Here is a 12500-nt window from a genome sequence, read left to right as displayed (position 1 = left end):
GCGGAATTGTCATTGCTGTGCTCCTTAATAGATGCAGTCTAGGGTGCCGGGGTGAGTTCCATGTCCACCGATGCACCTTTAGGACGGTGCTAACTAATTCAAAGGTATTTTTGCGCGGTTTATGAATATGTGGGAAAAGCAGATCTTAACAAGTGTTATTCAAATCCAAAAAGAAAACTGGTGGTAACCACGCATTTTTCAAAGATAGTTAATTAATCAACAATATTTGTAAAAAGTTTTAAAATACAAAGCAATGTATGGCGTTCTTTTCCAAATTAAAGCTTAGTTGTCCTGTGAAAAATGCATGGTTACCCCCCAGTTTTCGTTTTGGATACCGAGAGCACTTGCTAAGTTCTGCTTTCTCATGGTTTTAAACCACGTAAAAATATCCCTGTATTAGTAAGCACCACCCATAGGAAACCCGAGTATCTCGAGATGCGCAGAACGTATGCGCAATAAAAATAGTGGGCACCGCCCTTAAGAGAACGGCTCACTATTTTCTTCGAGGGGTTAGAGTTTTTACGTTGTCTGACGTTTCAAATTGTCTTTCCTGTAACCAATGCATTTCTGTTCTCATCAAGACACAAAATGCAAACCGCGAGGGTGATGAGCTATGCTCACAGTTCATTTCAACGAATGTCCCCCAAAATCGGCAAAAATTACTTTCTCAGGACACTGAATACGAGCAAAATACGAGCAACATTAAAAGAATATTCTTGGTTTTCACGTCACGCAAGTATCACGCAAAGTAAAAAAAATAAAATCGCTTGCCATTCAATAAATTAAGTCAAGAAATTGAGATATTGTAGAAGGGTAAAAAATAAACAGCCTGTCAAAGTTTTAGGGCTTTGCGATATTCCAAACTAGAGTTATTCGGCAAAGGGTACCTCTTCAAATTATCGTGTTTAGTATGGGAAACATCTGGAGTTTCCTTTGGCTCTGTCAAAGCATTTTTTCTCTATGCTTAACTTGAAAACACTCACATAGACACTTCTCTTATACATATTGGTTATTCAGAACTCGAAAACACAAGGCGAATCGATATTTTCGTGTACGTGACATGTTTCTCAGAAATTCAAACTGCTCTATTTTCAAAACAAGCATGCTGCCGAGCTGGAATCCTTTCCTCCCGCCATGATTAACACAATTATGAAACCTCACATCTGCGCGAGGTTCCATGTCGGGGTTTCCCGCATGAGGAGCGCACACCTTCGCTGTGCGCTACGAAAACAAATGAATTGTTTGAGTAATGTTTACGGTGTATTTACAGTATTTTGCGTAATTTCCAAGACGGCGGCTGTATTTTACAGTTTGTTGCAAAAGAAGCAAAAAATTGCTGTTCTAGATCATTCTCGGAGTGGATGAGGCATTAATTTGATGGAACAGGGTTAGATAGAAGTTTCAGACCGCGAACGGTAGTGATTTTGCAATCATTTAAATTTAGAACAATACGCCTGGGGGCGTATACACGTATTTATTATATTACTAGCTCCGTGAGCGGGCAAGATGAACAAAAAACCCGCGCTATGATTGGCTACCCGAGTGGGCAAGATGGAGCAAAACTGCCCGCTCGGGATTTCTCGCTTGGTCCGCTCGGGATTTCTCGCTTGGTCCCGCAAGATCAAAGATCATTGTTTTGGTACGAAGTCTCGGTCCATAAACACGCAAAAAAAGAACTTGGCCAATATCCAGCCATCTTGACCTCACGCTTGGCCAATAACCCATATGTACTATTCGGGATTTACTAATTGTGCAAAATTAAATGCTACAACAGTTTCATGTTAAAGGTAAATGCTTGTAATTGACATTTTCATCAGATATGACAAGCATAATTTTGAATGGACGAACACAAAAGTAATTATTATTTGTGGCAGCAAGATAGTAAACACGAACTCACTCAAGATAACTGTGTCCATTCTGAAGAGTTTGTTTAACTTCTAGCTATCTTAGAAGTCAAATCGTCTTAAAGGGTTAACAACTGTTTTTACAATAAACTAGACCCTCCCTTAGGGTACACTGGGTTGCCTGTGGTACGTGCACCGTTCCAGACAATTTTTTCAAGTTGGGGGGTCATTAAGACCATTTAAGGGGTCACCCAGAAGTCATACCAGCAGAGGCCCTTTGGTTCACAGGTTCTCACACGTTCGTACGAGTCCTTGCGTAATATGTAGCTCTAACAGTGCACGATATTGTTTTGGTATTGTCTATCATTGTAGTGCCATGGTAGAAGCCTTGGGTAAATAGCCTGAGAAGACATGTGGTTACTAGCAAATAACTGAACCCAGAAAGATTGAAGAAAATAAATGGGAAGTGAGAAACATTGGCTTCTGGGCTGACATGTTGATAAACTTCTTTTCACCACAAGTTTAAGCGTGCCCTCTGAGCATCTGACAGCTTTGTAATAGTGAGGTTAAATGAAGTTAAGCCCTCTCCGGCGGGAATAGTGTCTGGATAGGTGACCAAAAACATATACGCCTTCGTAAAACAGAGGCATTGGACCGAAAATACTATTAACGCTAACAAATGCGAACTTAGCAAGGTACAGATTTTGTTAGCTTGCTTTATGCAAAAACAAATATTGATGCAGAAGTAAATAAATATTAATACGCAGTTTTCAGAAAGAGCAGAAGGAAGTTTCCAGGACGGTCGCTCGAGAATAACATATTTACGACATGAAAACAACATTAATTTTGAACCGTGAATATAGAATATAAACAGTTACGATCAGCGACAAACATTTTGGGAGATTTTTGCTACGTTCAATTTTGTTATATTACGTTTTGGCTGCACAAATAAATCGCAAAATCGAAAGTGACATCGCCGGAATTCAGCGGGCGCCGTGATTACTAGTAAGTTACCGCGGCATGTTTACTTGCCAAACAGTGAAGCATCTGTGTCAAATGATGGCAAGATATCGGGTTTTCTTAAGTTTCTTTTTCTGTCAAGTGTTATAAAGTTTGACAATAAATGAGCGAATTCAAAACAAAGATCGCAATCGCCCACCATTGTTTCTGCAAAGTCAAAAATTTACTCTCCAAGACGAGGTTATTTATCACCAGGTAATTCCATCATTTTGGAAATAGCAGCTACTTTATTATTCACCGGCGTCACAATTTTTTGCTGATTTTGGGGCTCATTTTGTTGAAATTCAAGCACGCTTCCAACAGACCTGTTTATTTTCATGAAACCTTTCCTGCTTACAGAGTTATACTAAAAATATCCTCCCGTATCACGTTTCAACCTTAAGCTCGAAAATTCAATACACAACATGATATTATAATTCACAAAGGCAGAAAATATCACAGAATCCTTTTCCAGCGAAACATTTTATTGAAACAAACAACATAAGATGCACTAAAACGCCATTCGCGTTGCAATGACTTTCCATTGCTGGTTAACGAGAATAACAAACTCACGAGGCAGAATGTATATTTATATTTAATTAAGTTAGCACGACACAAAAATGCTTTACTATTGCCATAAAAACTATCCAGTTAAGCTCGCATATTATAAAACATGACGAATTCATAAAGGCCACCTTTTCCAGCGAACAATTTTTCGAAACAAACAACATATTTGCTATTAGAAGCGAAAACCTCGTCCTATTTCATTGCGTGCGTGAAGACAAGAAACTCAATCGTGTCAAATTACCATGTACTTCAGGTTCAAACCCTTTCCTGAAGAACATTTTCCTTGAATAACAAGAAAATGCTTTACTATTGCCATAAAAACTATCCAGCACACATATAATAAAACATGATGAATTCATAAAGGCCACCTTTTCCAGCGAACAATTTTTTGAAACAAACAACATTTGCTATTATTGCGTGCGTGAAGAGAAAAAACTCAATCGTGTCAAATATGCTCAATATTACAACAAACTAAAATTTCAGGATCAAACCGTTTCCATGAAGAACCGTTTCCTTGAATAATGAAGCACAAAATAGACGACAAGCTTTCTTTCAAATAATTCTTGGCTGTCACATTACCTGAAGACTGTGCAGAGTTGATCACAGATCCACTTAAGGTGTTTGATTCGTTCTCTGTCTTTGTTGAACCCATAAGTTACCAGAGAATTTTCCATTTGGTTTCAGTGTTCTACATAACAACAGACTTGGTAAATATTATTTCAGAGATGCAGCTCTCTTTGATTTCTGCTCGACGGGCGACAGATTGTTGTCGAAGTCCATTACTCGTCGCTTTTGAGATTCCAGGTGTTGGTTTTCACCGCCTGCGTAGTTTATCCAACTGACTTGTTTAAGGATCCAGTAAAACGCCATTCGCGTTACATGACTTTCGACGCCATTGCAGGCTAAGTTAATTATTCTACTGTGTCCACCAGAGAAATCTACGCAGTTCCACTACCCTCTCGATCCTAAGAAAATGCGCGCAGAAGGCTCTATGCACAAAGATACCACTTACCAGGGGAGTGACAGGCAAAACTTTTACCGACACGGAAGAAAGAAAAAAAAAACAGCGAACAAATGCCCTCCATTTCTAGACTGGGTTTGCCATACGGCAACCCAGTAATAACTTCTAGTTAAATTACAGATTTATCTTTCTCACGGGTAATCTCTCGCCGTTTTCCAAAGTTTACCGGGACAGGGGGCTGCATCCTAAATGTACCCACACTACCCATTGCAATTTCCAATTTTAAACTCAAAGTCCAATTTGAACTGCAAAACAAAGTCCAGTGACCAATACGTTCAGCTGTAAACAACTAACAGTGAAACATAATTGTTTCACTTTTGTTTCGACCGCTGCCATTGTGAAAGGACCCACTTGAGAGGTACGAGAAATATTTATCCCTATAAGTTTTCTCTTATGTGTATTTTGTTAACCCACATTAAAGATTAACATCCTCCTAAAGGTTGAATAAGCAAATGTGCAGTTTAGTGAAAAAAAAAAAGGATTTATTTAAATGCACAGTTTACGCGCAAAATTTTCGTTAAAGATGCTGGTCAGTGCACTAACTACTATCGGTGAGGATCTTCTAAACAAAGGCGTGGCATTTGCATTTAAGTGGTGTTTGTCTGTTTCAATGGGATACCATGGCGGTATTTTCTGCCGTTGTTAATGACCATGAAAGTAAAGTGGTAAAATGTTTGTTTATTTAATTCATGTTGAAGAAACAGCAGATCCGCCCAAAACCCGATTTCACACGAACCGTAAAGAATGTAACAAGTGCTTTTGATCCGATGCTGTTACAATCAATCTATCAATCTCACTCGATCTTCATACGTATGTGAAGTTGCGAATAGCCATTCGTCTGATTTTCATGTATGTCGTGCTCCGCTATAAAAAAAGAGCATATCAAAAACGTATAAGAGAAACAATGATCTGGGCAGGATACAAATCCATAATTAGCAATATCCGCAATTAATCGACAAAGTGCTGTACCGGCTGATTACGTAAGTTGACCGGAAAACCGTAAGGTCTTAAAAGGATGTACACGAAAGCTATATATCTTTCCCAAATTGAGTTACTTTTGATAAAGTGAAAACGCCATCTAACACACATAGGGCTTTGGCCATGAATACACATAAAAAATGACTTCTTGAAGGTATAAAGTGGGTTTGGAAATTATTTTTGGTATAATCAATTTTGTATGCGAAAGGCTCATCCAGATCCAGACAATAATGATTTCATCAATATGGTTTAAATCCAGATATCAAAATTCTGCACCGGCAAGTTAAACACGAGGTCTCTAAAATCGCACTCTTAAATGTAAGAGATTGAAGTGGACTTTGATTAAAATGTTCGATGTGTGGACTTAATTTCTCCTCATCGATTCAGTCTTATCTCATATCCAGCAGCTGGCAGCGTGCTTTTACTGTTGAGAGGTCTGCTTTGACAAGAAATTATCTTGGCTTGTCCTAGGCAGTATCTAGTCGCCATTATTGTTATAAACACAGTAGCAGGATAAACGAAATGGAAAAGTGATCCTCGCACCTCTCTGGATAATTAAGTAATTTTCTCTTGTAGTAGACACCTGAAAATTACAAGTGGCTCCACGGGATTCGAACCCATGACCTCTGCGATGAACACTCAGTTGAAGCCGCCTGAAATCTTCAGGTGTCTGTAAGAGACAGTTTCTGAAATTGTCCAGAAAAGTGCAAGAAGGATCACTTCTCTATTTCGTCTATAACCAGCAGTTCAATTATATGCATTTATTTCAATCAGTAGCAGGATAGTTGAGGGTTATTTTGTTCGACATTGTATAATAAAGAGAATTTTTTTAAGCAAACCGGCGTACATGTCCAAGCCAGTTCATGGTCAGCATGTGTTCATTGACGGCGGTCAATCACAGGATAATCAGTAGACTGATTTTCAACACCACACACACCAAATAGCTATTACTAAAGTGTTTGCGACTTCTTCAGACTTCTATTAGTTAAAATCAAACAAAGCTATGACCATGACATCAATCTTATGAAACTTGTGCCTGCAAATTTTTGCTTGGACGGTAACGAAACCAATATGCATGGCGATAAAGATGTTATGAAATTATGATTCAAAAGGACTCTGGATGCGAGCCATTATTTTTAATGATGGAATAACATTGGAGAAAGCTAATAAAACTAAAAGGTCTCGGTCGCGGACATTTTAGAGTTTTTCGGTTGCACTCAGTTAGCACTGTATTGAGTTAGCTTGAGTTCACGTGTGTAATCGCAGACGTAACGGTAAACTCCGGTTGGACCTAATCAGAGGTTTCGTCTGTGTGCAAGCTAGTAATACTCTTGAAAACCCAAGATGAGGATAACAGAAGCTAGCGATTATTTTTTAAATATGCAGGTTTTTCGAGAATGCCTTGTCTAAATTTAGGAAAGATGGCCACCTTTTGCAAATTTTCATCTCCTCCATCTTTAGCTGAGACAAAAAAACTCACGGTTTTTAGTAATATAATACGATTTATCTAAACCTTGATTTTTGGTTGTCATTAATACAAACGCCAGGTTTTCTGAGTTTCAAGTTTCAAAGTAAAGGTTTAAATTGAATGAGATTACCCTTTCAAAGGTTTTAGAAAGACGATGTTTGACCAGAATGTGGAACCCATGACAGTTTAATAACTGAAGGTGTCAATCAAAATAGGAGTGTCAGTTTCGGGAGAGATGAAACTACTAAATCGAAATCGAGATTTAATGAGCCTTTATATAATGAAGTCCTCGGGGAAGCGTATGAAAATCAAGGTGGCCGAACAAAGATTTCGCTCTTGCTAACGCAATGCAGCGCGCGCGCGAGGATTGCAAAAAATAAACATGGCTTCAATACAGCAATCATTTTATTTGCTCAATGCTTCCGCTATCTATATTATTTTTCCTCATAATTGAACAAAGTGTTTTGATGGTTTTAGTCTTTTATGAGAAATGTATGGTAGAAAAGGTAATGATGCAAAGAACTCCGCAATTCGCAGATTCTTCTTTGTTATCAAAAAAACCCAGTTAAATGCAGCGCATGCGTAGTAAGTTAAAAAAATTGCGATTAAAGTGAAGTAAAGTAAAGCAACCACATTTAACGTCGATGGCTCGTAAACGTAATTCAACTGACAAACCTGATTGAGGTCGACGGTGCGCTCATTTTACTCCCCCCTCTCCATCAGTGCTCCGTTTTAAGGGTATTTAAAGCTACTTAAGCTACACTGAAAGGAAAGAAGTTGAAAAAAGGATGTTAAATCCGGGAATCGAACTCAGGTTCCCTGTACCAAGGCCGCGCACTAACCGACTGTGCCATCATTGTTCCTCGATTGACTGCGGAATAGCTTTCTCGGAAATACGCCTATTTCTCGAGAAGCACTCGTTAGAATTTAACGAAATTTGGCACGAAAGTACTTTAGGAAATAAGTAACTGGAGTATTGAAAAAAAAATCGAACTTTAACAGAGGAAATTCTAGATATTCCAGGGACCCTTCACAACAAGGGATAACTAAAGATCTCTCTGTCAAATTATCATTAAAATAGTGTTAAGTTGTGAGCATCGTTACAAGCTTGTTGCATGTAAATTATAAAGAAAATTTAACGTCCAGATTTTGTTCAAATAAACAAAACCGATTTTAAAGGCCTGTTTATATTTTTTCATGTTGCCATGGCAACGGCATATACGTCAGCTTAACTATCAAAAAACCGAAGTTCGCGTTGTTAACTTGCTTGGTACCATTTTTGGGGACCAAAGGATCAAGGGTTTTAGAGAAAAAGGTAAATGAAACATAGGTATCAAAAACTGTGCTCAGCCACCTTAAAGTAAATTGTGTAAAGAAGAACCTCAAAGCTACGGAGCCCAGATATCTCGAACTAAATTTCCCATTACCTTTGGTGGACTTACGTAATCAGCCGGTACAGCACTTTGTCGATTAATTGCGGATATTGCTAATTATGGATTTGTATCCTGCCTAGATCATCATTGTTTCTCTTATACGTTTTTGATACTCTATCTTTTATAGCAGAGCACAACATACATGTAAATCAGACGAATGGCTATTCGCAACTTCACATCCGAAGATCAAGTGAGATTGATAGATTGATTGTAACAGCATCGGGTCAAAAGCACTTGTTACATTCTTTACGGTTCGTGTGAAATAGGGTTTTGGGCGGATCTGCTGTTTCTTTAACATGAATTAAATACCAAAATAAGTGAAAAGCTATATATCTTTCCCAAATTGAGTTACTTTTGATAAAGTGAAAACGCCATCTAACACACATAGGGCTTTGGCCATGAATACACATAAAAAATGACCTCTTGAAGGTATAAAGTGGGTTTGGAAATTATTTTTGGTATAATCAATTTTGTATGCGAAAGACTCATCCAGATCCAGACAATAATGATTTCGTGACATGATATGATTTTAAATCCAGATATCAAGATTCTGCACCGGCAAGTTAAACACGAGGTCTCTAAAATCGCACTCTTAAATGTAAGATTGAAGTGGACTTTGATTAAAATGTTCGATGTGTGGACTTCGTTTCTCCTCATCGATTCAGTCTTATCTCATATCCAGCAGCTGGCAGCGTGCTTTTAGTGCTGGGACGTTTGCTTTGACAAGAAATTATCTTGGCTTGTCCTAGGCAGTATCTAGTCGCCATTATTGTTATAAACACAGTAGCAGGATAAACGAAATGGAAAAGTGATCCTCGCACCTCTCTGGATAATTAAGTAATTGTCTCTTGTAGTAGACACCTGAAAAGTGGCTCCACGGGTTTCGAACCTATGACCTCTGCGATGCAACTAACAACACTCAGTTGAAGCCGCCTGAAATCTTCAGGTGTCTGTAAGAGACAGTTTCTGAAATTGTCCAGAAAAGTGCAAGAAGGATCACTTCTCTATTTGGTCTATAACCAGCAGTTCAATCAAAAGCATTCATTTCAATCAGTAGCAGGATAGTTGAGGGTCATTTTGTTCGACATTGTATAATAAAGAGAATTTTTTTTATTAAGCAAACCGGCGTACATGTCCAAGCCAGTTCATGGTCAGCGTGTGTTCATTGACGTCGGTCGATCACAAGATAATCAGTAGAGTGATTTTCAATACCACGCAAACCAAATAGCTATTTCACCACTAAAGTGTTGCGACTTCTTCAGACTTCTATTAGTTAAAATCAAACAAAGCTATGACCATGACATCAATCTTATGAAACTCTTGCTTAGGCGGGAATGAAACCAATATGCATGGCGATAAAGAATAATAATATTCTTATTCTGTCGCGGACATTTGAGAGTTTTTCGGTTGCACTCAGTTAGCACTGTATTGAGTTAGCTTGAGTTCACGTGTGTAATCGCAGACGTAACGGTAAACTCCGGTTGGACCTAATCAGAGGTTTCGTCTGTGTGCAAGCTAGCAATACTCTTGAAAACCCAAGATGAGGATAACAGAAGCTATCGATTATTTTTTTAATATGCCGATTTTTTGCCCTTCTCTAAATTTAGGAAAGATGGCCACCTTTTGCAAATTTTCATCTCCTCCATCTTTAGCTGAGACAAAAAAAAAACTCACGGTTTCTAGTAAAATATATAAAAAAGAACCTCAATACCACGGATCCCAGATATCTCGAACTAAATTTCCCAGTACCTTTGCACCATGATGTATTTAAGTGACATTCAACATATGACTATTCAGTTCCTTTTAATCATTTCAGGAAACAGCACCATGACGGATGTCAACATTCCTGGTCTCATTGCCATCACTATATTTTATCTCATAATTGTTGCGTTCGGCGTATGGGCGGCTCGACGCCGCAAGAACAGCGAAGAAGAAACCATGTTGGCAGGGAGAAGTATTGGCGTTATCATTGGAACGTTTACCATGACAGGTTATTATGTTTTGTACTATGGATATTGATTTATCCCCTGAAGGCAAGACCACTAGGTGGGTTAAAAGACATCATGACATTATTAAGGATAGTCACATGTCCGCAAATTCAATAATCGTTACAGAGGGAAGCGCAAGTTCAATGAGTTATGGACAAGGTTGAGACGTTGAAAATGTGTTTGATTTTATTTTTGCAAAAAAATTGAATAAAATGGATGAGATTGTTGAAAGACTAATTTATATTTTAAACTTTATGACTGGTGTATAAAGCCCCCTTCAGCTTAGTGGATCCCACAAGGTCTCCGCTTTTGATTATAGCTTTCTCAATGAATATTGGTTTGAATCTCTAAGAAAACGTTTTATTTTTGTTATTACCATAGCAACATGGGTTGGTGGTGGATACATCAATGGGACGGCAGAAGCTGTGTATGATAAGGACAGGGGACTAGTTTGGGCCCAGGCTCCTTGGGGCTACTCAATAAGTCTGGCAATTGGTAAGACAGACAAACGTCCCTTTATACTTCACATGTGTTAGAGTCGCGTGCAATTGAGTCTTGTTGTAAGGCAAAAGCAAGTAATTACCTTGAGATGTCGGGCGGGCGAAGACAGTTTAATGAATTAATAACAACCCATTCCCAACCTCCGAATTAATGATTATCGTTAATTCGTTAATTTAGTCTTGCCGACTGAGCTTTGAAGCCACTGATGTTGGGAACTTTTCAGCTCAGTTGGTTCAGCGTCGCACCGGGATCGGGAGGTCAAGGGTTCAAACCCTGTTGAAGTCCTCCATTTTTCAGGCTTCTAATAATAATAATAATAATAATAATAATAATAATAATCAAGTGAAGCTATGATCTTCGCAGTTATGAGCGCAATTTTTGCAATTGCTTAGAGAAGTCTGAAAAATTCAGGACTTCACTGGGGTTTGAACCCGTGATCTCGCGATTCCGGTGCGACGCTCTAACTAACTGAGCTATGAAGCCACTGACGTTGGGAGATGGTCATTTGTGGGTTCTAATGGTCCCGTGAGGAATGAATCAATGATGAAATGGTATATATGAAATGAATCATATATGAACTGCGGATATGAAATCAAGTGAAGCTACAGTTATGAGCGCAATTTTTGCAATTGCGTAAAGAAGTCTGAAAAATTCATGGCTTCAACGGGGTTTGAACACGGCTCATAACTGCGAAGATCATAGCTTCACTTGATTTCATATCCACAATTCATATATGATTCATTTCATATATACCATTTCATCATTAATAATAATAATAATAATAATAATAATAATAATAATAATAATAATAATAATAATAATAATAACAATAATAATACAATATTTATAGAGCGCTAATTTTTAATCTTAAGACCTAGTCCACCCTAGGTCTTAAGATTAAATCTAGGTTTAAAAAGCAGCACTTTGTTTGAAGATCGTAAGGTTCTACTAGGTGTATAAGGAGGCCTTATGAGCTCAGTGATATAGTCAGGTGCAGAACCAGGAAGAGCCTTGAATGTGATAACAGCAATTTTAAATTGCAATTGCTAAAAATCGCGTTCATAACTGCAAGCATCATAGCTTCACTTGAAACAACGTTAAACACTGCAAAAGGTCGGTTACCAAACTTCACGACAAAGCGAAACATTTTAAAATCAAAACTTAGGCCTTACCACTTTTCAGAAGTGCATATGTTGCCGGTAAATTCCGTTCTTAGGTTGAATCCATTTTTACCTAGGTTAAATTAGTGATCCCCATTTTACCTACAATTTTAGTACTCAAATGAATTGAAAAAGACTTTTTTTGGAGCCTAAATTAGCCCATAGCAAAATTAGGGTGCGGTTAGGATTAGTTTTGGTTATTATATAAGGCTATCAATTGACTTATTATACAAAAGTAAATGATGAAAAGAACTATGTTTGGTTGAGTATGTTCGTTGTTGGAGTGTAGTGATGAAAACAAAGGACTATAGATCTTCGAGTTCGAATACCGGTAAGTGCATAGAACAGTTTTTAATTCCCTAACTCTGTTGTAATGTTGAGACAGAATTGAGAAGACGATCATCAGTGTGTTGACATGCGTAAGACAGATTGAGTGGAGGGATAGGTGTTTTCAATCTTTCTGGGGACTTAATAGCTGCTTTAAACTACAATCTTGGACAAAACTCGTTGGGAAAATGTGACGCTCTAATTGTCTGTGTGA

At 38.1% G+C, this 12500-nt stretch overlaps 1 protein-coding gene across 2 annotated transcripts in view; it reads left to right on the top strand.

Moving 5' to 3' along the window:
• Positions 1-4714: 4714 nt before the first annotated feature.
• The window catches only part of LOC138038089 (high-affinity choline transporter 1-like), a 15390-nt gene continuing 7604 nt past the window's right edge, over positions 4715-12500 (top strand). The window contains exons 1-3 of one of the 2 annotated variants that reach the window (XM_068883911.1): positions 4715-4789; positions 10127-10300; positions 10680-10793. In XM_068883911.1, the coding sequence (XP_068740012.1) occupies positions 10138-10300; positions 10680-10793 (277 nt within the window). In that variant the 5' untranslated portion in view covers positions 4715-4789; positions 10127-10137. Of the gene's footprint in view, positions 4790-8141; positions 8193-10126; positions 10301-10679; positions 10794-12500 lie in introns of those variants that run through there. The other variant, XM_068883913.1, reaches the window with a different exon arrangement.

Source organism: Montipora capricornis, chromosome 2, assembly GCF_036669925.1.
Source record: "Montipora capricornis isolate CH-2021 chromosome 2, ASM3666992v2, whole genome shotgun sequence".
In the NCBI taxonomy this organism is placed as follows: Eukaryota; Metazoa; Cnidaria; class Anthozoa; order Scleractinia; family Acroporidae; genus Montipora; species Montipora capricornis.
The sequence above is the reverse complement of the archived record's forward strand: the minus strand, read 5'-3'. Positions and strand labels throughout refer to the sequence as shown.